This window comes from Ovis canadensis, chromosome 2 (assembly GCF_042477335.2).
Source record: "Ovis canadensis isolate MfBH-ARS-UI-01 breed Bighorn chromosome 2, ARS-UI_OviCan_v2, whole genome shotgun sequence".
Taxonomy (NCBI): domain Eukaryota; kingdom Metazoa; phylum Chordata; class Mammalia; order Artiodactyla; family Bovidae; genus Ovis; species Ovis canadensis.
In genome coordinates this window covers 140,580,400-140,607,178 of record NC_091246.1, presented here as the reverse complement: position 1 = coordinate 140,607,178, position 26,779 = coordinate 140,580,400, and the positions used below count along the sequence as shown (strand labels likewise).

At 38.9% G+C, this 26,779-nt stretch overlaps 1 protein-coding gene and 1 long non-coding RNA gene across 10 annotated transcripts in view; one reads left to right on the top strand and one right to left on the bottom strand.

Moving 5' to 3' along the window:
- The window catches only part of LOC138433852 (uncharacterized), a 76,494-nt gene extending 66,978 nt beyond the window's left edge, over nt 1–9,516 (top strand). The window contains exon 3 of one of the 2 annotated variants that reach the window (XR_011254488.1): nt 9,021–9,516. This is a non-coding gene — a long non-coding RNA (uncharacterized lncRNA). The remainder of the gene's footprint in view (nt 1–9,020) is intronic. The other variant, XR_011254489.1, reaches the window with a different exon arrangement.
- Nucleotides 1–26,779, bottom strand: part of CHN1 (chimerin 1) — a 215,530-nt gene that overhangs the window by 41,346 nt on the left and 147,405 nt on the right. For 7 of the 8 annotated variants that reach the window (XM_069577165.1, XM_069577166.1, XM_069577169.1 and 4 more), the window contains one exon: nt 8,970–9,047. In XM_069577165.1, coding sequence (XP_069433266.1) covers nt 8,970–9,047 — 78 coding nt within the window. Of the gene's footprint in view, nt 1–8,969; nt 9,048–10,258; nt 10,331–26,779 lie in introns of those variants that run through there. The other variant, XM_069577172.1, reaches the window with a different exon arrangement.

The window sequence follows — 26,779 nt, the reverse complement described above, 5'->3', positions numbered from 1 at the left end:
CCTTAACATCTTAAAAGCTTGTTTTGTTTTTAAATTATTTGGTTTTTAATTTCATAAAAGACAAAGTACACCTAATGTGTTTCACTAACAGCCTCCTAGCGAAAACAAACTTGCAAAGTTCTCCCCAAATGCTATATTACTAATACTTTGTTTTTTAATCCCATAAAAGAAATAGGACTCCTAAGAAATTCCACTAATAGTCTCCAAGAAAGACAAACTTCCAAATCCCTCGCCAAATTTGAAAAGAACAAGAGCAAAAAATAGGCAAGTGAGACTATATCTAACAATCTTCTGCACAGCAAGAGAAATCAACAGAGTGAAAAGGCAACCTGCTGCTGGGTCGTAATACACTAACAATTTACATTCCCATCAACAGTGCATAAGGGGTTCCTTTACACCCTCTCCTACACTGGTTATTTGTCTTTTTGACAATAGACATTCTAACAGGTATGAGATGATATATCTTGTTTTGATTTGTATTTCCCTGATGACTGGTGATGCTGAGCACCTCTTCATACAGTTGTTGACCATTTGTCTATCTTTTGAGAAAGGTCTATTCAGGTCCTTTCCTCATTTCTGAAATGAGTTTTTTGGTATGACGTCCCTATATAGTTTGGATATTAACCTCTTGCCAGATACACAATTTGCAAATGTCAATGTTTTCTTAATCCATAGGTTGCCTTTTCACTCTGTTGACTATTACCTTTACTGTGCAAAAGTTTCTACTTATTTTTTGCTTTTGCTACCTGTGCTTTTGGGGCTATATGTAAATAATCAATGCCAAAACCAATGTCAAAAACATTTTCCTCTACGTTTTCATCTTCTAGATTTTTGGTTTCAGGGCTTATATCTAAGTCTTTAACATGAAACAGTTTTTTAATAAATGCTGTGAGATCGGCTGAGTCCAAGAAGTACAGAGTCCTATACAGGATAAACCCAAGGAAGAACACACCAAGACATATAGTAATCAAATTGACAAAAAGACAAAGAACATTAAAAGCAACAAGGGAAAAGCAACAAATAACATTATGGGAGTTCTCTTGTAAGTTATCAGCTGATTTCTCAGCAGAAACTCTGGAGGCCAGAAGGGAGTGGCATGAGATATTTAAAGTGATGAAAGGAAAGAAGCTACCACCAAGAATACTCTATACAGCAAGGCTCTTGTTCAGATTTGATGGAGAAATCAAAAGCTTTACAGACAAGCAAAAGATACAATTCAGCACCACCAGACCAGCTTTGCAACAAACACTAAAGGAACTTACTATTTTTCTAGGCAGAAAAGGCCACAACTAGAAATGAAAAATTACAAATGGAAAAGCTCACTGGTAAAGGCAAACACATAGTAAGGGAAAGAAATTATCTGCACACAAATATATCAAAACCAGCAACTGTGAGGAGAGGAGAGCACAAATGCAGGACATTGGAAATGCATTTGAAATTAAGAGACCAGCAACTTAAAACAATCTTGTTTCTATACAGACTGCTGTATCAAAACCTCATGGTAACTGCAAACTGAAAATCTACACTAGATACACAAAAACAAAAAAGGAATCCAATCACAACACTAAAGTTAGTTATCAAGTCATAAGAGAGCAAAAGAAGAAAGGAAGAGAAAACATCTACAAAACCAAATCCAAAATAATTAAGAATGGCAATAGGCAATGGGAATTTGTTGTATGACTTGGAACTCAAACCTGAGTTGAGCTCTGCAACAATCTAGAGGGGTGGGTCTGGAAGGGGAGTGGGCGGACGGTTTCAGAGGGAGGAGACATACGTATACTTATGGCTGATTCATGTTAAAGTCTGGCAGAAATCAACACAATTCTGTAAAGCAAGTATCCTTTGATTAAAAAAAAAAAAAGAATGACAAAAGGAACATATGAGTTGGCCTAAAATTTTGCTCATGCTTTTTCATAAGATCTTATGGAAACTAGGAATGAACTTTTGGGCCAACCCAATACACTTCAATAACTACCTTAAATGTAAATGGATTAAATACTCCAACCAAAGACATAGGCTGGCTAAATGGATACAAAAACAGGACCCACATATATGCTGTCTATAAGAGAACCATTTCAGATATAGGGACACATAGAGACTGAAAGTAAGGGGATGGAAAAGGTATTCCATGCAAATAGAAATCAAAAGAAAGCTGGAATAGCAATACTCAGAACAAAATAGACTTTAAAGACTGTTACAAGAGACAGGGAAGGACACTATAAAGATCAAGGGATCAATCCAAGAAGAAGATATAACAATTTTAAATACATATACACTCAGGAGCACTTCAATATATAAGGCAAATGGTAACAACCATGAAAGGAGAAATCGACAGCAGCACAATAATAGTGAGGGGAAGACTTTAACACCTCAATTTCATCAATGGACAGATCATCCAGACAGAAGATCAATAAGAAAACACAGGCTTTAAATGACACATTAGACCAGATGGACTTGATATTTATAGGGCATTCTGCCCAAAAGCAGCAGAATACACATTCTTCAGTACACATGGAATATTCTGGACAAATTACACACTGGACCACAAAGTGAGCCTTGATAAATTTAAGATTAAAGATCATATCAAGCATCTTTTCCTACCACAACACTATGAGATTAGAAATCAACTGAAGGGGGGAAAAAATGTAAAAAACACAAATGTGGAGGCTAAACAATATGCTACTAAACAATCAATGGATCACTGAAGAAATCAAAGAGGAAACCAAAAAACACCTAGAAACAAATGAAAACATAAAAGCACGGCCATCCAAAACCTATGGGAGACAACAAAAGCAGTTCTAAGAGGGAAGAGCAACACAATCTTACCTCAGGAAACAAGAAAAATCACAAATACACAACCTAAACTTATACTAAGAGCAACGAGACAAAAAAGAACAACCCCCCACCCCTGCACTAAAGTTAGTAGAAGAAAAGAAATTATAAAGAAATAAAAGAAAAGATCAATGAAATTAAAAGCTAGTTCTTTGAAAAGATAAACAAAATTGATAAACCTTTAGCTAGACTCACCAAGAAAAAAAAAAAGGAAGAGGGATCAAATCAATAAAATTAGAAATGGGAAAAAAAAAGTTTCAATGGACATCACAGAAATACAAAGGATCATAAGAGACTACTACAAGCAACTATATGCCAGCCAATAAAATGGACAAGCTAGAAGAACAAATTTTTAGAAAGGTATAATCTCCTAAGACTGACTCAGGAAGAAACAGAAAATATGAACAGACCAATCACAAATACTGAAACTGTGATTTAAAAGACCCCAAGAAACAAAAGTCCAGGATGAGATGGCTTCACAGGTGAATTCTATCAAACACTTAAAGAGTTAACACCTATCCTTCTGAGATGTTCCAAGAAACTGCAGAGGAAGGAATATTCCCAACCTCATTCTATGAGGCCACCATCACCCTGATATCAAAACCAGACAAAAATGACACTCAAAAAGGAAACTTATAGGCCAATATCACTGACGAACATAGATGCAAAAATCCTCAATATAATACTAGCAATCCAAGTCCAACAGTACATTAAAAGGATCACATAGCACGATCAAGTGAGATTTAGCCCAGGCGTACAAGGATGAGGATGATTTGTGAAGCAATGTGATAATACCACATCAACAAACTGAAGAGAACGATATGATCAAATCAATAGACGCAGAAAAGGCTTTTGACAAAAGTCAACACCCATTTATGATAAAAGCTCTCCAGAAAGTGGGCACAGAGGGAACATACCTCAAAATAATAAAGGCTATATATGACAAACCTATAGCTAATGTAATTCTCAATGGTGAAAAGCTGAAAGCATTTCCTTTGAGATTAGTAGAAAACAAGGATATCGGCTCTCACCACTTTTCAACATAGTTTTGAAAGTCCTATCCCTGACAATCAAAGAAGGAAAATAAATAAAGGGAATCCAAACTGGAAAAAAAGTAAAACTGTCACTGTTTGCTGATGACATGGTACTATGTATAGAAAATCCTAAAGATGCTACCAGAAAATTATCAGAACTCATCAATGAACTTGGTAAAGTTGCAGGATACAAAATAAATACACAGAAATCTGCTGCATTTCTATACACTAACAATGAAAGATCAGAAAGAAATAAGGAAACAATCCCATTTAACATCACATCAAATAGAATAAAATACCTAGGAATAAATCTAACTGTATTCTGAAAACTATAAGGAGGCAAAAGACCTATACTCCATAAACTGTAAGCCACTGATGAAAGAAACTGAAGATGACACAAACAGATGGAAAAATGCACGTTCTTAGAGGAAAATACAGGCAGAACACTCTTCGACATGAAATGAAGCAGTATCTTTTTTTGATCCATCTCCTAGGTTAATGGAAAAACAAAAATAGACAAAAGGGACCTAATTAAACTCCAAAGCTTTTGCAAAGCAAAGGAAACCATAAACAAAAGATAACCCACAGAATAGGAGAAAAAATTTGCAAATGATGTGACTGGGGCATTAATTTCCAAAATATACAAACAGCTCATACAGCTCAATATAAAAAAATAAGCAATTCAATTTAAAAAATGGGCAGAAGACCTAAATAGACATTTCTCCAAAGAAGACATACAGATAGTCAAGAGGCTCGTGAAAAGATGCTCAACACTGCTAATTTATTAGAAGATGCAAATCAAAACTATAATGAGCTATCACCTCATACCATTCAGAATGGCCATCATCAAAAAAGTCTGCAAACAATAAACGGAAAGAGTGCGTAGAAAAGGGAACCCTCATGTACACTGCTGGTAAGAACGTAAACTGGTACAGACACTGGAGAACACTATGGAGGTTCCTTAAGAAACTAAAAATAGAACTAGCAAATGATCCTGCAATCCCACTCTTCAGCATATATCTAGAGAAAAACATGGTTTGCAAGGATACATGCACCCCAATATTCGCTGCAGCACTGTATACAATAACCAAGACATGGAAGCAACCTAGATGTCCATCAATAGATGAATGGATAAAGACGACGTGGTGCATATACATAATGGAATTAATACTCAACCATTAAAAAGAAGGAAATACTGTCATCTGCAGCAACACGAATGGACCTGGAGATTATAATACTATGTGAAGTAAGCCAGACAGAAAAAGGGCAATTATCATAGGATATCATTTATATGTGGAATCTAAGAAAAATGATACAAATGAACTAATTTACAAAACAAACCCATTCAGACAAAGAGCAAACTTATGGTTATGGAGTGTGGGAGGGATAGATTGGAAGTTTGGGATTGACATGTACACACTACTATATTTAAAATAGATAACCAACAAGGACCTACTATATAGCACAGGGAACTCTGCTTAACACTGCAATAACCTAAATGAAAAAAGAATTTGAAAAAGAATAGATGCATGTATAACTGCATCACTTTGCTGTATACCTGAAACTAACACAACATTGTTAATCAACTATATTCTAATAAAAAATAAAAATTTAAAAAGTATCTATAATCCTTCATGTTTCTTTTAATTTGCCCAAGTAGCCAGTTCTCTGTTATTATTACATTATATGTAATCTTGATTTTGTCTTATAGAGCTATTTGAATTAAACATACCAAATGGAACATTGAATAATTTGAAGCAAATAAAAGAAATACAGAAGATTTCACTGTATTCTGTGGTGCGTGAAAATGCACTGCTCTTACATAACTATGCCTGGGAGCTAAGAAAGAAGCAAGAGCTTTCTTTAGCACCACAATCATGCCAGGGTTCTCAACTGCATCAGGATCTCTGCTACTGGGCAAGAAACAGTCTTGGTATGGATTCAGAAAAAATATCCACTTAGGGGTAATTTGCAATAACAGGAATAGTGGTTATCATGTACCTACACATATCAGGGATTCAACTTTTCTCACGTAGAACCAGAGGTACAGAGAGATGAAGCAACCTGCCCAAGGTCACACAAGTAACAAGCAAGTTCCTAAGGGCAAGGACTGGATCTGAGTTATCATTCAATCTGGAGAGCCTCAGATGTAGGATATAGTCACTGCTGGTGGGGTGCCTGTGTCTGACTTTTACGGCTGAGTTGGTTTTGTTTTGCTTAGTTTTTAAGTCGGTTTAAGAAATTTGCACTTATGCACTCGCTGTCTCTGTTGTGTTAGGAGAGGGGCAGTTCTTAAAATGAGAGGTTGACCCAGGAGACAGTTAAAATTATTTTCACTCTAATATATATTGACAACTTTACAGGATAATCATTTTTAAAGGATGTGGTATATTTATTTTTAAATGATGACCTCCCTAAGAAAGACAACTATCTTTCTTGTGATAAGATTCTTTATCAAATCCTTCCTTGTAAGTAATAATGGACGGGGACTGTGTTATATAACACAGCAAAATAGGAAGCCTTCTTGTTTTTTTCTCTTTTATTATAAACAACACAATAACAAAAAACAAACACCTGCCTAGAGTATGGAGTTAGGCCCAGTTGAATTTTTTGTGGAGGGTCGCGGGGGTTTCACCAAAGGTACAAGATACTCGTGGCTTCACCTTCTGAAATGAGATCTGACAGCTGTTCCACACCACAGAGCAATGTTATATAACAAGGCAGTTCAAGAGGCAAAAAAGAAAACCACACTGAAGTGAGGCTTTGGTGAGTGGGTTGGTGGTTCAGCAGAGTACACTTTCAGCAACGAAAAAACAGTCAATGGCAAGGCCACATGAATGATTATCAGTATGTAAATGCTCAGGACTTTCCCGACAATAAATCTCTGAGCTGGACATACTTATATATCACAGGCAGTGACCTTCTAAGTGAGCATTTGTGTGGGAGAGCACTGCTCCAGCCTCAGACTCTGAATTCTTTTAGGGATGTCCCTGGAAGTCAAGTATGCCCCCTCCACCTTCTCGTTTTTATAACGTGACCCCGCAGAAACATTTTTTAAGAAACAGAGTAATTTCAATGGAAAGAGTCAAACTTTGAGACTTTTGACCTTATTAGCAACTCTAAAAAATATGTAATGCAATCCACTGTCCAACATGAGCTCTTTCTGAGTATAAATACTTTTTTTAAAAAACAGTGAGTCCAAGCTCATTTTAATTTTTTAGCTCCAGAAAGGGAAGCAGACTTTTACTTTTTAATATGCTCTTTATAAACAAACAAGCAAAAAAACACCTAGAATTTTAACAGTACTGGTACCGAGCTATAAGTCACAATTGGTCCCACAGTCAGCACTTTCTAGCTATACAAAATCTGCTCATTAAAGTCACATGTTAAGTTGAAACTGAGAAATTACTGGAAGACAGAACCCAAAAAATGAAAGAATGTGCTTGTTTATGAAATTCTTGAAGAGATCTACCCTTTGCTTGTTGTCAATATTGACAGAAAGCATGTACAATGAACTTAGCACTAAAATGGCATCCTTAACAGGTCAATCTGTTTCTGCTTAACATACCAGAGGGATATATTTTAAAATCTCAGCCATTTTGAAAGAGTTCACATAATTTCCTGCTTAGGAACTGAAATGGCTATTTTTGAGACCAAACATGTACACAATTTGATACTTGCAAAAGGATATATTTGGGATCATTTTCCTGATAAAAATCCTGTAAGACCAGGTGGCACATCACACAAGACACTGAGGCCCAGTACCTAGAGGGACTGTTTAGGTCATAAACAGAAGAGGCAGTTAAGACTGGATACATTTTACACCAGTGGTCTCAATTTCATTTTACATCAAAGACTGGTTGAAAGGTCAAGTCTTTAATAACGTTGAAAGAGAGAAAAGAAAACACTACTTGGTTTACCTTGAAACATTGGCAACATTACACAGCCCATGCATTCTGGAATGTATCCTTTATCCCCAGATAATCTGAAGTTCATAAAAATCTTTTTCACTATGGAAAAAGCTGAGCTGCTGCAGGCTGGGTATTTGGCATTTTAGTAAAATTAATGCTAGTGTTAAAAATCAGGATAAATTGCAAATTTGGAGCTTGGTGCATTCTATCTGCTGAATAAATTAATAAACAAATGGAAGAGCAGGGTCTTCAGTTTATCATCTTCTGAAAACAGATACCCCCTAACACCAAAACTAATGCCATTTTGTCTACACTAACAGTATTCTTATCTCAGGAACTTCATTATAAAGTTGTATAACTATTGGGCAGTTACTATAGAAATGCTAGTGCAGTTACCCATGACGTGTAATTGGGTCTCCCACATACAATCTCACATATGTTTTCCAAATTAGGTTACAAAGGACTGAACTTCAAGGTCTTGTATCATGTTATAAATGCAGGCAAGATCTACACATAGTTTGAATCTACACACACATTTTGATAAAAAATGATTAAAGTACGGTTGGTAAAACACAGTAACATAATAATTAAAAAACTATACATATATACACATATGCAAGGTGAAAGAAAATACTCAGAAAGTGAAGAGAAGCTGCTAAGTGTCAGCAGCATAACAGTCCCACGGTAGCCATCCTCCTCTCATCATGGGCAATTCATCAGCAGAGGAGAAAAGACAGAAACTATGGGGAATGGACACCATCTGCTCAGTCCAGATGCCAACAGCACATGCTTCTTATAGCCAAAGCTTTTTACCAGAAACGAAAGATCAGATCTAATCCTCTCACAAAACATCCCACAAAGGTGGTTAGACATATTTGCATCACAAATAATAATGCCAAGATCATTATTAATTGAGACCTTTTAAATATCAGTCAAGACTTTTACCATTGAGTATACACTGATCAAACAGAATACTAAATCAGCACTAGAGAAAATGGGGTTGGATTCTATCAGCTTTACTCAGCTATTCCTTGAAAAAAAAATCATGCTTAAAACATCTTCATTCCCTGAATAGCAAGAACAGTTTAGTCCAGTCATCCTAGTTTTAAAAAGACATACTTTTAAAATTGTATATTTCAAGTAATGTGCATTTCCTTTCTTATAAGAAAAGGTTAAAAATAAATATTCTTACCTTGAAATTGTGGACCTTTTCATATTTTGGAATTTGTTCGTTTTCTTTCAGAGTTGCTCTTCTAACAAGTGATGTCAACTGCGAATAAGCAAAGAGTTTCAGAGGTTGCCAGATTGTCACAGACGACTTTTGAGAACCCAGTTTCATTCCCAAGGCTGCTATCAATAAATCTTGCTGACGGCCCTCTTGTTTTGATTTGTGAACTGTAGCTCTATTAGTTTTCCTACCCGACCAAGACTCTTTGGATGGCATTTTGGAATTCACAGGAAATAAAGCAAACCTATATTGATCTATGTCTGTCGATGAACTCTATTCAGCTAACAAATGAGCATTCTTCCAGCCAGCACAGAGCCCTACCCTACAGAGAGCTGCAGAGAAACAGCACGGAGAGGTGGAGGAGGGTGATGAAGCACTTCTTAAAAAGAGGTCCACTAGCCAGAAAAATTCTTCTTTCTTCCTTTTTTTTTTTTTTAAAGGGCTCTATATTTAAGCTTCTGAAAACTTAAAAGTCTGAACAGAAATAAAGAGTCGATGCCAACATATAAAACATTCAGCATTTCTCTATCCTTTTTAAAGAAACATGCAATTTTGACAAATGATACATTTCTAAATGCTTTCTTTTCTAGTCAATGTATTAATGTCCATTCTGAAGGAGAGATGCCTACATCCTGCCTGCAGTCAGTTTCAAGCAACTGACACCCTGGGAAGCCCCTGGCAGAGGGTGGGGGAGGGGAGGGACTTGGCAAGGAAGGCTGATTAGACTGGTCACCGTAAGAAAGGAGAGAACCAATGAGAATCAAGCAACAGTATTTAAGTACTGTATTCCTCAACTCTGTATCTCCCTCCTCTCATGTAAGATTTTTCTTGCTGGCTCAAGGCAAAAAAAAAAAAAAAAAATCAGTGGGAAGACAATGAGCACTGAATGAGTCATGCATCATTACAAAATGGATTTTCTTTTAACCTATTAAAAGCAAAGGAAAATCAACACACACAGCACTAGGTTTTAAAAAGAAGGTACCCCCTGCCAGGTAAATTATGAAAAGCTGGTCTATAATTTGCCTTTGTGCATATGGACTACAGTTAGTTAACCAAAACCCCATTTTATTAAACACGAGCAAAAGCTGAAAAGTATTTTGATGAAAAACAAAAGGAGTTTAACTAGGTATCATACTATTTTCACGAAGAGCAAGGAGCACACCCTTGTCTGCACCAACAGCCAGGAACGGTCAGTTCAATCTCTCTACCATGAGTAGTTTTACTGTGCATCTGTAATTTTAAATAGGTCCTACCATTACTTTAAATCTTAATCTCAACATTCCTCATTCAAAGAGCTTCAGGCCAGGTCACGGTGCAAGCTGGTTGGGAGCAGTCCCTCACGTACACAGGTCCCAGATGTAGTGCTGGACCCTGAGGTGTCTGTTTGCTGATACAGAAAGGCAAGTGCTTGGCAAGAGCCTCAAACCCAGCTCCATTTAAGAGCAATACCTTACACAGTACATTTCTTTAAAACCAACGGGCTGTAAACTTAGGTTTTCTCATATTGGTTCCCTCAACACCTCCCATCTGTTTCCTCATACTATAGTAATCAAGTTTAACCCATTCTGATTCTAAAGTTACATTGTCTTTAAAGAATCAAAAATACTATATTCAAATGAATTCAGTCCATCTGCTTAGATAAGTGCAAAAATTTTATTTCAGATCTCATAGTCTGTAAGGAGTATGGGGCCCCTGCAGATTCTAATTTAATCAGGGCATGAAGTGGTCCTTAAACCATGGCAGATATTGATAATACTGAACGACTGATTTGTAAACATACCCTAATATTTTTAAATTTGAGTCTATAGTTCCATCTTTTAAAATGATTTCTTTTTTAAAAGACACTTCTAAGTAAATAAAAAGGCAAACATTAACATTTACATCTACAGATGTTTCATTTCCACAAATTTATACCCTTACCTGATTACTATGAGACAAAAAATTTTTTTCCAAGTAGAAATACAATGGAAAGAACTTCCTTGCCTAACCTACATTGCTCTTTAGCTTAGACCTAGTTTGTCATGTGATGACTAAAAATAGACAGGCCAGCCAACCCCTTAGTTGCACACAACCTATAGTCAAGTTTATGTTTTTCTCAGTGGGCCTGAAAAACACAGACACTAAAGGCAAATTTGACAGTAGTTTTTTTCTCCACATTATTTAACAATGAATGTTTAAATTACTAATTTAGAGACAACAGTTACCCCATGTAACCCAAGAAACTTTTTTTCCTGAGTATTTCTGATCGAGAAATACTTTATTATAGATCATCCCAGTCCTTCAGCTGCAGTAACTAAAATTCAACCAAAGCATAAAAATATTCATAGGAGAGTTCTCCAGAAAATTCATGGCTGAGTAAAACTGAATATTTTTGTCACTGAGAGGTAAGGTCTACTAAGACTCCGCCGTCACTGTCTTTCCTGAGTAACTGTTTTACCTAAGAAAGAAATACTGGAATAATTACAACTTGGGCAACTATCTAGGGCACTAAGAAGATAAAAAACAATGGTTCTAGATGAAGAACTTCTTAGCTCCTCTCAACTGGCTGGAGGTCTTGTCACTATTACACCTTCCATAACTGCAACTGCATTTCTGCATTAATTCTGAGGAGCTCTCAAGTCAGAATTGCTAACTCTTGAATTCAGAACCAGTATCAATGTTCTGACATTGCAGACAAATGTCTACCTCTCTTCCTTATATTTTTTTGGCCATATCTATCTGCTTAGATGGATAGAGCATCTATTAATTATGACTATCAGTCATTATTAGGTACTTAGGCTCTAAGCACCCAGCTAAACACTTTACATATATACAGAATCCCATTAATTCCACAGAAAAACTATCTATGAGGCATATATTACCCTCATTTTATAACGGGAAGAACTGAGGCCTACAGAAGTTTAACTTCCCCAAATTGTACAGCTATTAGGTTAAGTAGTGGATAGGAGTTAGGCTTTTAAACACTATGTTGCTGCTGCTGCTAAGTCTCTTCAGTTGTGTCCGACTCTGCGTGACCCCACAGACGGCAGCCCACCAGGCTCCCCCGTCCCTGGGATTCTCCAGGCAAGAACAATGAAGTGGGTTGCCATTTCCTTCTCCAATGCAGGAAAGTGAAAAGTGAAAGTGAAGTTGGCTCGGTCATATCCGACTCTTAGCAACCCCATGGACTGAAGCCCACCAGGCTCCTACGTCCATGGGATTTTCCAGACAAGGGTACTGGAGTGGGGTGCCATTGTCTTCTCCAAACACTATGCTATATCCACTCAAATGAGAAAATGAAAGGAATCCACGGAGTCTGAGAGTAGTTGATTTTTTCTCTCGGGTATTCAAGGTGTTTCTCTAGTTATTTTCTCCTTTCAGTTCTGAAGAACAGCAACAGATTGTAAGACAGCAAACAATGAGGCACACGGAATGGTAAGAGAAAGTAATAATCACTAAGATCTAGATCTCAAATGTAGCCCACAGTGCATGCAGCAGGAACTGCAGCCCTCGGGCTCCATTCAGATACCCCCTCCTTTAGGACACCTTTGACCATTTGAAGCAATTAGATGTGACATCACCCACCTGTGAACCTCAGAGTCCTTCATTTGTTCATTAATTACAAGACGTATCACTTTCTACCTCATATCACAGTTGCCCATGTAGCTGTTTATATAAAACTAGGTCTTACACATCTCAGTATAAATCCTGAACCTAGCACAGCAGTAGCTTGTACAAATAAAGATTCAGTGAATAAAAATCAAATGAAGGCAGCTTTTTTTTACTGGGGGGCAGTGTATTACAATAAAAAATGTGATTTAAAATCAGACACACTGAAGTTTGAATCCTGACCTTGGGAGATTTATTTGTTGCCTTGGTTAATATATACTATGGATAATAATCCTGGAGAAGGGAATGGCTACTCACTCCAGTATTCTTGCCTGGAGGATTCTATGGACAGAAGAGCCTGGCAGGCTACAGTCCATGGAATTTCAAAGAGCTGGACATAACTGAGCAACAAACACTTTCACTTTCATGTCCATGGATAGTAATACCTATCGTATAGGGTACTGGACAGTTTGGGGATGATACATAAAGAGGAAGAGACTACAGAGAGTTCAGTTCAGTTCCTCAGTCGTGTCCGACTCTTTGCAACCCCATGAACTGCAGCACGCCAGGCCTCCCTGTCCATCACCAATTCCCAGAGTTTACCCAAACCCATGTCCACTGAGGCGGTAATTCCATCCAACCATCTCATCCTCTGTCATCCCCTTCTCCTCCTGCCCTCAATCCTTCTCAGTATCAGGGTCTTTGCAAATGAGTCAGCTCTTCGCATCAGGTGGCCAAAGTATTGGAGTTTCAGCTTCAACATCAGTCCTTCCAATGAACACCCAGGACTGATCTCCTTTAGGATGGACTGGTTGGATCTCTCTGCAGTCCAAGGGACTCTCAAGAGTCTTCTCCTATACCATAGTTCAAAAACATAAATTCTTCGGCACTCAGCTTTCTTTATAGTCCAACTCTCACATCCATACAAGCACTCAATAAATGATACAAGGCTGCTGTGCCGAATATTAGCTGCAGAGTATGTACACTGTGTAATATAAGACAGGTTTCTGTATAAGTGAAAGTGAAAGTTGCTCAGTTGTGTCCAACTCTTTGTGACCCCATGGACTGTACAATCCATGGAATTCTCCAGGTCAGAATACTGAAGTGGGTAGCCTTTCCCTTCTCCAGGGGATCTTCCCAACCCAGGAATCGAACCCAGGTCTCCCGCATTGCAGGCAGATTCTTTACCAGCTGAGGCACAAGGGAACCCCTTCTGTATAAGGAGTTAGATTAATCCGCTTTTGGTTCATACATACAAGCATGCCTAGAAACTCCTGCTCTTCTCTTTATATTATGTTTTCTATCAAATTCCCCCAATTCCAGTTCTAATCCTATCTTTCAAAAGGCATATGATGTGTGTTAGCTGAGGGAGCAGGGATGGGATGGGGATAAAAGGAAAGAAGATTCTCAGCATTTGTTAAGAGGTCAGGAACAATGTGTGATGCTTCATATCTTTGTCCTAGTTCTTGGTTATAGAGCCTGAGACATGTTTCATAATGGACATTTTACAGGCGAAGAAACGCTCACGGGTCATTCTTGCTGGAAATACCAGCAGTATTTTGCTTTGTATTTTGACTGGGAATCTTTGGCCTGTCTTGGACCTGACTCTGTCCATCCTTAACACAAATATCATTTTTGTATTCTGCTCAGATAAGGATAACTAGGCTGGAAAGAGAGATGGAAAAGGAGCAGATTCCACAACTTCTCTGTATCTACCTTTGTCCATACCATCTGCAGTTCAGAGAACAGGACTGGGAAAATGCGGGCTGATAGTGTTGTAAGGGGGAAATAGGTGACCTTGGAAAGGAATGCATTTGCTGTTTTTCAAATAAAGAAATTTCTACCACTGACCTCACTATGCTGTTGTCTAGTAACAATACTGGACTTGTGCTGAGCTAGCCTCTCATTTTCACCAAGTGTAGCAAAACAGGAACATGGGCTCTTGGGTCAGAGAGAAGTCCTGACCTTAACTCCTTCATCTACTGGCTGTGGTGAGTCTTTGCTCAAGCTACTGATTTAAGTGGATTAAAAGTACTTGCATTATAGAATGATTAAGAATTAAATAAGATAATGAGCATTTTTCATTATTCCTAGCACAGAAAGTAATTAACAAATAGAAGTTTCACCTCTTTTCCTTCCAAGACCGCATCTGTCCAAGTTCAGAGTTAGTATAACCTGTGACAGTGACGCACCTTAAAGGCCCAAGGCCACTGCCCTAAGCAACGTGAGTTTCAGGTCAAACTGCAGCCACATGGCTTAGGGACACATCGTAGGCATCAGTTCAGCTACTCAGTTGTATCCGACTCTTTGCAACCCCATGGAATGCAGCACGCCAGGCTTTTCTGGCCATCACCAACTCATGGACTTTGCTCAAACTCATGTCTATCAAGTCGGTGATGTCATCCAACCATCATCTTCTGTCGCCCCCTTTACCTTCTGCCTTCAATCTTGCCCAGCATCAGGGTCTTTTCACAGGCATCACCATTCTGCAGTTTTTAAACTTACCATGTCCTGGTAATCTGAACCCCTGGGCTCAAACTGAGTAACCCCTATCCTCTCCTCCTTTCTTCCTCAAATCCTGCTTACATTAAGGTGCAGATGACTGATTACACTTCCTTTTCCATGAATATCTGATTTTAGTATGGGACCAAGACTTAAGCCAAAATAAATCTCTAATTACCGAATGTCAGGACACGCTAACAGTAAGAATGTTTTCTAGAAAACTAGAAAGACCTCATGCAAACAGTTATCTCCTTTGTAACATCATGATGACATCACAGACTCATGAGCTCAATGCTCCAGTTAACTAAGCTGAATCAACATTCCATCCAATAAGTACCATAAAGGATTGTTCTAGCTGGCATGGCCCTAAGGCTCATAGAAGTGTAGAGTAGCTGGATTTACTTGCTGCTGGGTGATCTAACTAATTCAGGTTTAGCAAATTCTGCAATTTCCACAAAATGTTGAAACTAAGTTATAAACAACAGTTCTTCCACAATCAAAATTTGTTGATCCAAGCAAATCCAGCTCACTCTAGATATACTGATTATTCATACGTGTGTCCCCTAAATTATCATTTGTAACCTAGTTCCTCTCCATTAGAGCCAAGAGTGGAATATATTCAAGGTACTTAACAATTATATGTCAGCTTACATTTATTAACTGACAACTACACGGCACTGTCCTAGTAAATGCTTTACAGGTATGACGTAGTTTAGTTTCCCTTCATGGATCACAGCCTTGTCGTGGTGAAGGGGCTTGCATAACTCAATGAAGCCACAAGCCATGCCATGAAGTGCCACCCAAGACAGATGGGTCATAGTCTTATTAGAAAAGACCCTGACGCTGGGAAAGATTGAGGGCAGGAGGAGAAGGGGGCGACAGAGGATGAGATGGTTGGATGGCATCACTGACTCAATGGACATGAGTTTGAGTAAACTCTGGGAGATAATGAAAGACAGGGAGTCTGGTGTGCTGCCGTCCATGGGGTCACAAAGAGTTGGACATGATTAGTGACAGAACACCACCACCACCACCTTCTAGAACTAACACCCAAAAGACGTCCTTTTCATAACAGGGGATTGGAATGCAAAAGTAGTAAGTCAAGAGATACCTGGAATAAAAAACAAATTGGAAGAGGAGTACAAAACAAAGCAGAGCAAAGGCTAACAGATTTATCAAGAAAACATGCTGGTTATAGCAAACTCCCTTTTCCCACAACCCAAGAGATGATTCTCCAAATGAATATCACTAGATGATCAATAATGAAATTCAGTTCAGTTTCAGTTCAGTCGCTCAGTTGTGTCTGACTCTTTGCGACCCCATGAATCACAGCACGCCAGGCCTCCCTGTCCATCACCATCTCCCGGAGTTCACTCACACTCACGTTCATCGAGTCAGTGATGCCATCCAGCCATCTCATCCTCTGTCGTCCCCTTCTCCTCCTGCCCCCAATCCCTCTCAGCATCAGAGTCTTTTCCAATGAGTCAGCTCTTCACATGAGGTGGCCAAAGTACTGGAGTTTCAGCCCCAGCATCAGTCCTTCCAAAGAAACCCCAGGGCTGATCTCCTTCAGAATGGACTGGTTGGATCTCCTTGCAGTCCAAGGGACTCTCAAGAGTCTTCTCCAACACCACAGTTCAAACACATCAATTCTTCGGTGCTCAGCCTTCTTCACAGTCCAACTCTCACATCCAAACATGACCACAGGAAAAACCATAGCCTTGACTAGACGGACCTTAGTCAGCAAAGTAATGTCTCTGCTTTTGAATATACTGTCTGGGTTGGTCATAACTTTTCTTCCAAGGAGGAAGTGTCTTTTAATTTCATGGCTGCAGTCACCATCTGCAGTGATTTTGGAGCCCAGAAAATAAAGTCTGACACTGTTTCCACTGTTTCCTCATCTATTTCCCATAAAGTGATGGGACCGGATGCCATGATCTTCGTTTTCTGAATGTTGAGCTTTAGGCCAACTTTTTCACCCTCCTCTTTCACTTTCATCAAGAGGCTTTTTAGCTCCTCTTCACTTTCTGCCATAAGGGTGGTGTTATCTGCATATCTGAGGTTACTGATATTTCTCCCAGCAATCTTGATTCCAGCTTGTGTTTCTTCCAGCCCAGTGTTTCTCATGATGTACTCTGCATAGAAGTTAAATAAGCAGGGTGACAAAATACAGCCTTGACGTACTCCTTTTCCTGTTTGGAACCAGTCTGTTGTTCCATGTCCAGTTCTAACTGTTGCTTCCTGACCTGCATACAGATTTCTCAAGAGGCAGGTTAGGCGGTCTGGTTAGACTGATTATATTCTCTGCAGATGGAAAAGCTCCATACAGTCAGTAAAATCAAGACCTAGAGTTGACTGTGGCTCAGATCATGAGCTCTTTATTGCAAGATTCAAGCTCAAATTGAAGAAAGCAGGGAAAACCACTAGGCCATTCAGGTATGACCTAAATCAAATCCCTTATGGTTATAGAGTGGAGGTGACAAATAGATTCAAGTGATTAGATCTTGACAGAGTACCAGATGAACTATGGATGGAGGTTTGTAACACTATACAGAAGGCGTGACCAAAACCATCCCAAAGAAATGCAAGAAGGCAAAGCAGTTGTCTGAGGAGGCTAACAATTAGCTGGAGAAAGAAGAGAAGCAAAAGGCAAAGGAGAAAAGGAAAAGATAAACTTAACTGAATGCAGAGTTCCAGAGAATAGCAAGGAGAGATAAGAAGGCCTTCTTAAATGAATAATGCAAAGAAACAGAGGGAAAAAAAAGAATAGAAAAGACTCTAGATCACTTCAAGAAACTTGGAGATATCAAAGGAACATTTTATGCAAGGATGGGCATGATAAAGGACAGAAACGGTAAGGACCAAACAGAAGCAGAAGAAATTAAGAAGAGGTGGCAAGAATACACAGAAGAACTATACAAGAAAGGTCTTAATGACCTGGAGAACCACGATGGTGTAATCATTCACCTAGAGCCTCACATCCTAGAGTGCAGAGTAAAGTGGACCTTAGGAAGCATCACTATGAACAAAGCTAGTGGAGGTGATGGAATTCCAGTTGAGCTATTTCAAATCCTAAAAGATGATGCTGTTAAAGTGCTACACTCAATGTGCCAGCAAATTTGGAAAACTCAGCAATGGCTACAGGACTGGAAAAGGTCAGTTTTCATTCTGATCCCAAAGAAAGGCAATGTCAAAGGGTGTTCAAACCATGATATAACTGTGCTCATTTCACAAGCCTGTAAGACTATGCTCACAGCCCTTCAAGTTAGGCTTTAGTAGTACATGAACTGAGAACTTCCAGATGTACAAGCTAGGTTCAGAAAAGGCAGGGAACCAGAGATTAAATTGCCAATATTCACTGGATCATGGAGAATGCAAGGGAGTTCCAAAAAACATCTATTTCTATATCACTGACTACACTAAAGCCTTTGACTGTGTGGATCACAACAAATTGTGGAAAATTCTTAAAGAGACAGGAATACCAAACCACCTTACCTGTCTCTTGAGAAACCTGTATAGAGGTCAAGAAGCAACAGTTAGAGCCAGACATAGAACAATGGACTGACTGTTTCAAAACTGGGAAAGGAGTACGTCAAGGCTGTATGTTGTCACTCTGCTTATTTAATTTCTATGCAGAGTTTATCATACAAAATGCTGGGCTGGATGAATCACAAGCTGGAATCAAGATTGTCAGGAGAAATATCAACAACCTCAGGTATGCAGATGATACCATTCTAATGGCAGAAAGTGACGAGAAACTAATGCGTGTCTTGATGAGAGTGAAAGAAGAGTGAAAAGGCTGGCATGAAACTCAACATTCAAGAAAAACTAAGATCATGTCATCCAGTCTCATTACTTCATGGCAAACAGAAGGGGGAAAAGTGGAAACAGTGACAGGCTTTATTTTCTTGGGCTCCACAATCACTGTCGACAGTAACTGCAGCCATGAAATTAAAAGATGCTAGCTCCTTGGAAGGAAAACTATGATAAACATAATGTATTAAAAAGCAGAAATAAAGGTCCATCTAGTCAAAGCTATGATTTTTCCAGTAGTCGTGTACATATGTGAGAGTCGGCCTATAAAGAAGGCTGAGCGCTGAAGAATTGACGCTTTCAAATTGTGATGCTGGAGAAGACTCTTGAGAGTCCCATGGACTGCAAAGAGATCAAACCAGCCAATTCTAAAGGAAATCAACCTTGAATATACATCGGAAGGACTGTCGCTAAAGCTCCAATACTTCGGCTACCTGATGTGAAACGGTAACACATTGGAAAACACCCTGATAGTAGGAAAGACTGAAGGCAAAAGGAGAAGAGGGTGGCAGAGGATGAGATGCCTAGATAGCAACATGGTTAGATGTCTAACTCAATGGATATGAATTCAGCAAACTCAGGAAGATAGTGGAGAGCACGGGAGCCAGGCTGCAGTACATAGGGTTGCAAAGAGTTGAACATGACTTAGTGACTGAACAATAACAAGGTAGCTTAGTTGTTAAAACAACAGGGCGGGTTTCATTTTGTAGATAAAGAAACAGAAGCTCAGACAGATTAAAGTCACCTAACAAGTATGTGGTGAGAATAGGAGCTGAACTCAGGTGACTTCACATTCTGTCTTTCCTTTAAACTCTCCTGCCCCTCATATTACCTATAGTTAACATGCAATTTGGAAAGGCTATCATTTGAGTAAGTTTCTGGATCATCTATATTCTAGTATCCCTCAGATCACTAGCCAATTTAGTACTGCTTATATTTAAATTTATAGCATCTACCAGATTGATCACCTCTTCAAAATTTTCAAATACATTTTAAGTCAAACATCAGAGATTTCTACACAGAACTCTATAAATTCCTGAAGTTATACTGGAATAAGTGACTTTTTATGTTGCACAGGAAACTCTTAAATCTGACCAGGGCTCTAACTTTTTATGCTCCTGGCATGAGTCACATTGTAATTTCTAACTGAGTAGTCACTACACAGGACTCTAGCATTAACGTAGCCTCTCTCTAAACAGATAACAATAAGGCACAGCAATACATTCATTTCACTGTATAATAAATTTAAACTACACTATATTAATACTCATACTACCAAACTCTGTACACTCTAACATGTTCTCTGACTTACATGCAGCAATTACAGAAACATAAAGACATTTAAAAACACAATGCAAACAAAAAAGCACAGCCTTCCATTCCTTATTCTTGCAAGAAACAACAGATATGATCAACTTCTCCAGGCGACAGTTTGAGGAAGTGTTTTGCACACCAGGCTGAGAGGAGCGGGTGGAGTGGCACACGGCCTGGTTACCAAGCCCGGTTCTGACTGATACCAGCCAAGTCCCTGAACTTTTTCCTAACTCCCAGATCTACTAAATGAACTCTGTGGTCTTCTCCATATTTTAAAAAGAAATTCAAAAGGAAGAAGGAAGGCTCACACTCATTCAGCACACAAGGATGTAAAAATGTGCCTGTATCTGACTGGGAAAGGCCAGCTGGCTATGAGCGGATCCCTTCAAGGTAGCTCTGCCTAATGTACTACAGGCTTTTGTATGGTACTCAGTTCTGCAGGCTCAGGAACTTAATCTGTCAGCAAGGAGGTCACATCTATTTCTCAAGAGGAGACTGACATAATGCCAAGCTCATGAAACTGACAGGTAAAAGCAGAATGATGGTTGTGTAGTTTATATGAGATATAATGATCACAAAGTGGTTGACCAACATGCTCTCTTTTGGGTAGCATACCTAAACTGGGAAGAAAAAAATCATTAGGAAGCAGAGAATAGAATCAGACAAGTCAAGTGGGTTAGATGAACTGAATACTGAATGCACAGAGCTAAGACACCCTTTGAATCTTCTATAATTAGGAGGGCCCTGCCAGGGAACTAGAATGCTCAGTACCCATTTATTGAGAGGTACCTTCATTTTAGGTCAATACTGAGACTGGCATAAGCAGCTTCTAGCTCTTTGAGTCTTTTTCTAGGTGTGTCTTTATGATGATTCTGCATAGTTCTGCTCAAATAACTTAGGTGGTGATACTAAATTTCTTTCATAGAACAGTCTTATTTTTTTCATTTACAAGTTCTTAATGGATACTAGATTGTAGCCCTGGGGAATTGACAACAATTTTATATAATAGGTGCTTTGGGAAGATAAGATAAATGGCAGACATTTCCTGGCGTGGAATCATGTAACAAGTTAATATACACATGTAATTATATAAAATTACATAATAAGAGTAAAATATTCTAGTCTTACAGTCTCCAGTATTCAGCCATTGGTAACGATAGTTGTATGGTGATCATACATTTTTTCTTGGTTCTTCCAAATGAAAAGTTGAAAATAGCCTCCATAGGAACTTGTTTCCAATTTTTCCCCCTAAATGAACCTGGGGGCTAATTAGGGAAATATGTCATTAACATACTGGTTTTTGTTTTACCCAAATTTTTTATATCAATTTCTTGCACAACTTAAAGAAACACTTTTATTGTTCTGTAACAATAGAGGAGATGAAATTAGAGAAGCTCTGACAACAAAGTACTACACAATTGCACTCATCTCACACGCTAGTAAAGTAATACTCGAAATTCTCCAAGCCAGGCTTCAGAAATACGTGAACCGTGAACTTCCAGATGGTCAAGCTGGTTTAGAAAAGGCAGAGGAACCAGAGATTAAATTGCCAGCATCCACTGGATCATCGAAAAAGCAAGAGAATTCCAGAAAAACATCTATTTTTGCTTTATTGACTATGCCAAAGCCTTTGACTGTGTGGATCACATTAACCTGGAAAATTCTGAAAGAGATGGGAATATCAGACCACCTGACCTGCCTCTTGAGAAACCTGTATGCAGGTCAGGAAGCAACAGTTAGAACTGGACATGGAACAACAGACTGGTTCCAAATAGGAAAAGGAGTACGTCAAGGCTGTATATTGTCACCCTGCTTATTTAACTTCTATGCAGAGTACATCATGAGAAATGCTGGACTGGATGAAGCACAAGCTGGAATCAAGATTGCTGGGAGAAATATCAATAACCTTAGATATGCAGATGACACCACCCTTATGGCAGAAAATGAAGAGGAACTACAAAGCCTCTTGATGAAAGTGAAAGAGGAGAGTGAAAAAGCTGGCTTAAAACTCTTCAGAAAACTAAGATCATGGCATCCGGTCCCATCACTTCATGGGAAATAGATGGGGAAACATGGCTGACTTTATTTTTCTGGGCTCCAAAATCACTGAAGATGGTGATTGCAGCCATGAAATTAAAAGATGCTTACTCCTTGGAAGGAAGTTATGACCAACCTAGACAGCATATTCAAAAGCAGAGACATTACTTTGTCCACAAAGATCCATCTAGTCAAGGCTATGGTTTCTCCAGTAGTCATGTATGGATGTGAGAGTTGGACTATAAAGAAAGCTGAGTGTTGAAGAATTGATGCTTTTGAACTGTGGTGTTGGAGAAGATTCTTGAGAGTCCCTTGGACTGCGAGGAGATCTAAGTCCATCCTAAAGGAGCTCAGTCCTGGGTGTTCAATGGAAGGACTGATGTTGAAGCTGAAACTCCAATACTTTGGCCAACTGATGCGAACACCTAACTCATTTGAAAAGACCCTGATGCTGCAAAAGATTGAGGGCAGGAGGAGAAGGGGACGACAGAAGATGAGATGGTTGGATGGCATCACCAACTCGATGGACATGAATTTGGGTGAACTCCAGGAGATGGTGATGGACAGGGAGGCCTGGCGTGCTGCAATTCATGGTGTCGCAAAGAGTCGGACATGACTGACCGACTGAACTGAACTGAACTGACAACAATTAGAGACTTTAAACCCAGTGCAAACTCTGGGATCATAACTGCTTCCACTTTTTTCAGATAGCTTTTGTAATGTGCTGAAAAGCAGACTCAGATAGACATCAGGAGTATTTTCAGATTTTAAACTGCCATAAGAGGTTATTTCATGTTATTGCAGTTCAGTGAACATTACACAATCACCAATTTAACAGAAGCAAGCCAATGAATCAGAATAAAAACTAGGCATTATCAGTTTTCTCATTCCTCTACTGATTACAACTGATTAAGATGAAGTGTATGTCATTTGGTTATTAAAAAAAATGTGCTATGGATTTTTAAAAATTTGAGTTATAAAAGCATATTTCCTATATGAACAGTTTGATTAGACTATTCCAACTGTAATTTATTTTAACTGTGAAGCCATTCCTTTCTCTGGGGATCTTCCCAACCAAGGGATTGAACCCAGGTCTCCTGTGTTGCAGGCAGATTATTTTATCATTTGAGCTGCTAGGGAAGCCCAATATGTATAGTTTGATTAGAATATTCCAATTGTAATTTATTTTAATATTCACTTTAAGCCTCAATAAAGACAAATGTGGGCTCATGGTATAAAGTGTATTCATGAAGTTCAAATTGAATATACTTCTGAAAGCCTATTTTTAATATTTAAAAATGGCAATAGTGGCCTGAAGGTAACAGATTTAACTTTCATAAATAATTCCCCTGAGAAATATGAGAATAATTCATCGATGTGTTAATCACTCATCTCACTGCCAGACATTAATTTGTCTTTTGTTTGTAATGACACTACCACATGGCATGTTTTACATTAAGATAATGATATTGAAAAGTAAAAATAACCTGCATCTGGGCATTTTTCTAAAATAAACATTTTATATTGTGTCCACAGTATTTCATCTCATGAAATTTCTATTAGTTCAAAGGATCCTAATGAAACTAAGAGAGAATAATCTCTAACTTGGATGTTCTTTTTTACATAAGAGAGAGATTCTTTCATATATATATGTATGTAAATGTATGAGATATATATATAATCTAATTATATTAGATTCTTCCATATGAACCTTGATATCTCATGAGTGATTTGAGGCATCTAGACCAGGCCTGAAAATGATCAGCACATTACAAAAATAGACACAGGAAGTCAGACTACAATCAACTTCCTGTGAAAAGGGAGAAGGAAAGATTAAAGGATGATTTAACATCTATATTTCAGGGACATTTTAATGTACTAAGAGGGATCTACCTTGCCGTTTTCCTCCTCCACAAAGGATAGGTTAACGGGAGATAATTTAAGGAACAACTGAAGATCTCAGGCTGATAAGATCAAATGCTACTTAAGGCGCTCCTGCCAGCTTCAGCTAGTGCTTCATTACCTTTTCCATCAAAAAATCGCCAATAGCAACCAACCTTGAAGAGGGCTGTGCAGGGAGCCAGGGGTGGCTCTCCAAGTCCCCCAAACGTACCCATATAAAAACGTTTCCAATTAATGACTCCTGAGTAAAATCGATGCTCTGGGAAGACATGTCACAGTGATCTTTAAGTTTAGCATGTCCCTGCCTAGAAACAGGAAATCACCGCCTAGTTTCAGGAAAGCAGGTGTGGGTGACTGAGCGTGCCTTACAAAATCCCTTCCAGCAGCAGGCCTGATTCTGTCACCATGGTGCACAGCAAGAAGTAATCAGTGAGGCAAATGGCTTCATAATCCTGTTCTAGCATCATTCTACAATAACTTCAATTACTGTATTCTTCTGCCTTTCAGTTTAAAAAAACTCAGGACCAACTCCTACACTGCCTCCAAACCAGCAGCACTTGTTTAGACAGTTTTAGATTCTAAAAGTGCTTTCTTCATACACATTATTTCACTGTATTCACATACATTATTTACTCACATACATTATTTCACTGTATCCTCACGTTCCTATTTTGCAGAATGACAGTGCAAAGATGTGAAGGTACTTGATCAAGGGCCGCAATGGTGGGGGATCCAGGCCTCCCGATTCACACCTATCCTCTGTCCATTCCACCTGCTTTCCTGAGACCTGGAGATAAGATCACTCAACATGTAAGGAGACTGACTCTGACTTTAGTAAGGCTCCGGGCTACAAAGACCCAGAAGCATCAGCAAGCAGAAATATTCACAGCTGAAAACGACCTTCCCCAATTCAGTGCTAAGCCTGACAAATGGTTTACAACACCCAGAGAAGTAAGGTCAGCCGTGGTGATTAATTTCTGGCATTTAAAAAGCCTTTTTCATTATTTAGAGGGTAGTGGGTAAAGTCATATTTCCTTTTCCTGATGTACATGCAGTTTCATCATCAAATGTCTGCCAGGACTTTAAGGGAAGTTACTGGGAAGCATGCTTGGTTTTATTTTTGCACTGGGTTTTCATTTTTTTTTTTTAATAAAAACAAGTCTACAAAACTACCTTCCAAACAAATGAATTGAGAGAGGGGTCTCTTGAGCAACTAATTAAGCTGTCTTTAGAAATAGGTAATTAAACTTTCCATTAAAATTCACCAGACATACATACTTTACAAGGTGGAAAGCCATTCTAATCTTATGGGTAAACAATCAACTATGGCTGCTGAGCAACTTCACTTTCACTTTTCACATTCATGCATTGGAGAAGGAAACGGCAACCCACTCCAGTGTTCTTGCCTGGAGAATCCCAGGGATGGTGGGAGCCTGGTGGGCTGCCGTCTATGGGGTCACACAGAGTCGGACACGACTGAAGTGACTTAGCAGCTTAGCAAGGCTTATATTTATAACAGAGATTCCAGAATGGCCACTGCCATGAGTAATTATATTATACGCATTTTTCTTTAGAAGAATTTGGGTTCTGGACATGCGGCCTGGAAAAGTGCGAACACTGCATATAGCCCACAAATTCATTAAAACAAAGTACAGAAATGGTCAATGCATATATTACCAGCATCCCCCATGGCTCAGTGGTAAAGAATCTGCCATTAATGCAGGAGATGCAGGTTCAACCCAACTCTCCATCCCAGCTCTCTCTTGCTCTTCTCCGTCCACTATGAATGTGCCTCCCTAAGCCTTCTAATGCCCAAACAATAGGGAATTTTGCTGAACACATTATACAGTTGTTTTTTAATCAGAAATAATGCAGACAGAGAGCTGCTGTTTTATTTACAAGAGTCAAGATACTGAAGCAACCTAAATGTCTATCGACAGGTGAATGGATAAAAAAATGAAGTGCGTATATATAAATATACACACACACACAAACAATGGAATATTCAGTCAGTTCAGTCACTCAGTCATGTCCAACTCTTTGCGACCCCATGAATTGCAGCATGCCAAGCCTCCCTGTCCATCACCAACTCCCAGAGTTCACTCAAACTCATGTCCATCGAGTCGGTGATGCCATCCAACCATCTCATCCTCTGTCGTCCCCTTCTCCTCCTGCCCTCAATCTTTTGCAGCATCATGGTCTTTTCTAATGAGTTAGGTCTTCACATCAGGTGTCCAAAGTATTGGAGTTTCAGCTTCAACATCAGTCCTTCCAATGAATGAATATTCAGGATTTCCTTTAGGATGGGCTGGTTGGATCTCCTTGCAGTCCAAGGGACTCTCAAGAGTCTTCTCCAACACCACAGTTCAAAAGCATCAATTCTTCAGCACTCAGCTTTCTTCACAGTCCAACTCTCACATCCATACATGACTCCTGGAAAAACCATAGCCTTGACTAGACGGACCTTAGTTGGCACAGTAATGTCTCTGCTTTTGAATACGCTATCTAGGTTGGTCATAACTTTTCTTCCAAGTAAGCATCTTTTAATTTCATGGCTGCAATCACCATCTGCAGTGCTTTTGGAGCCCAAAATATAAAGTCTGACGCTGTTTCCACTG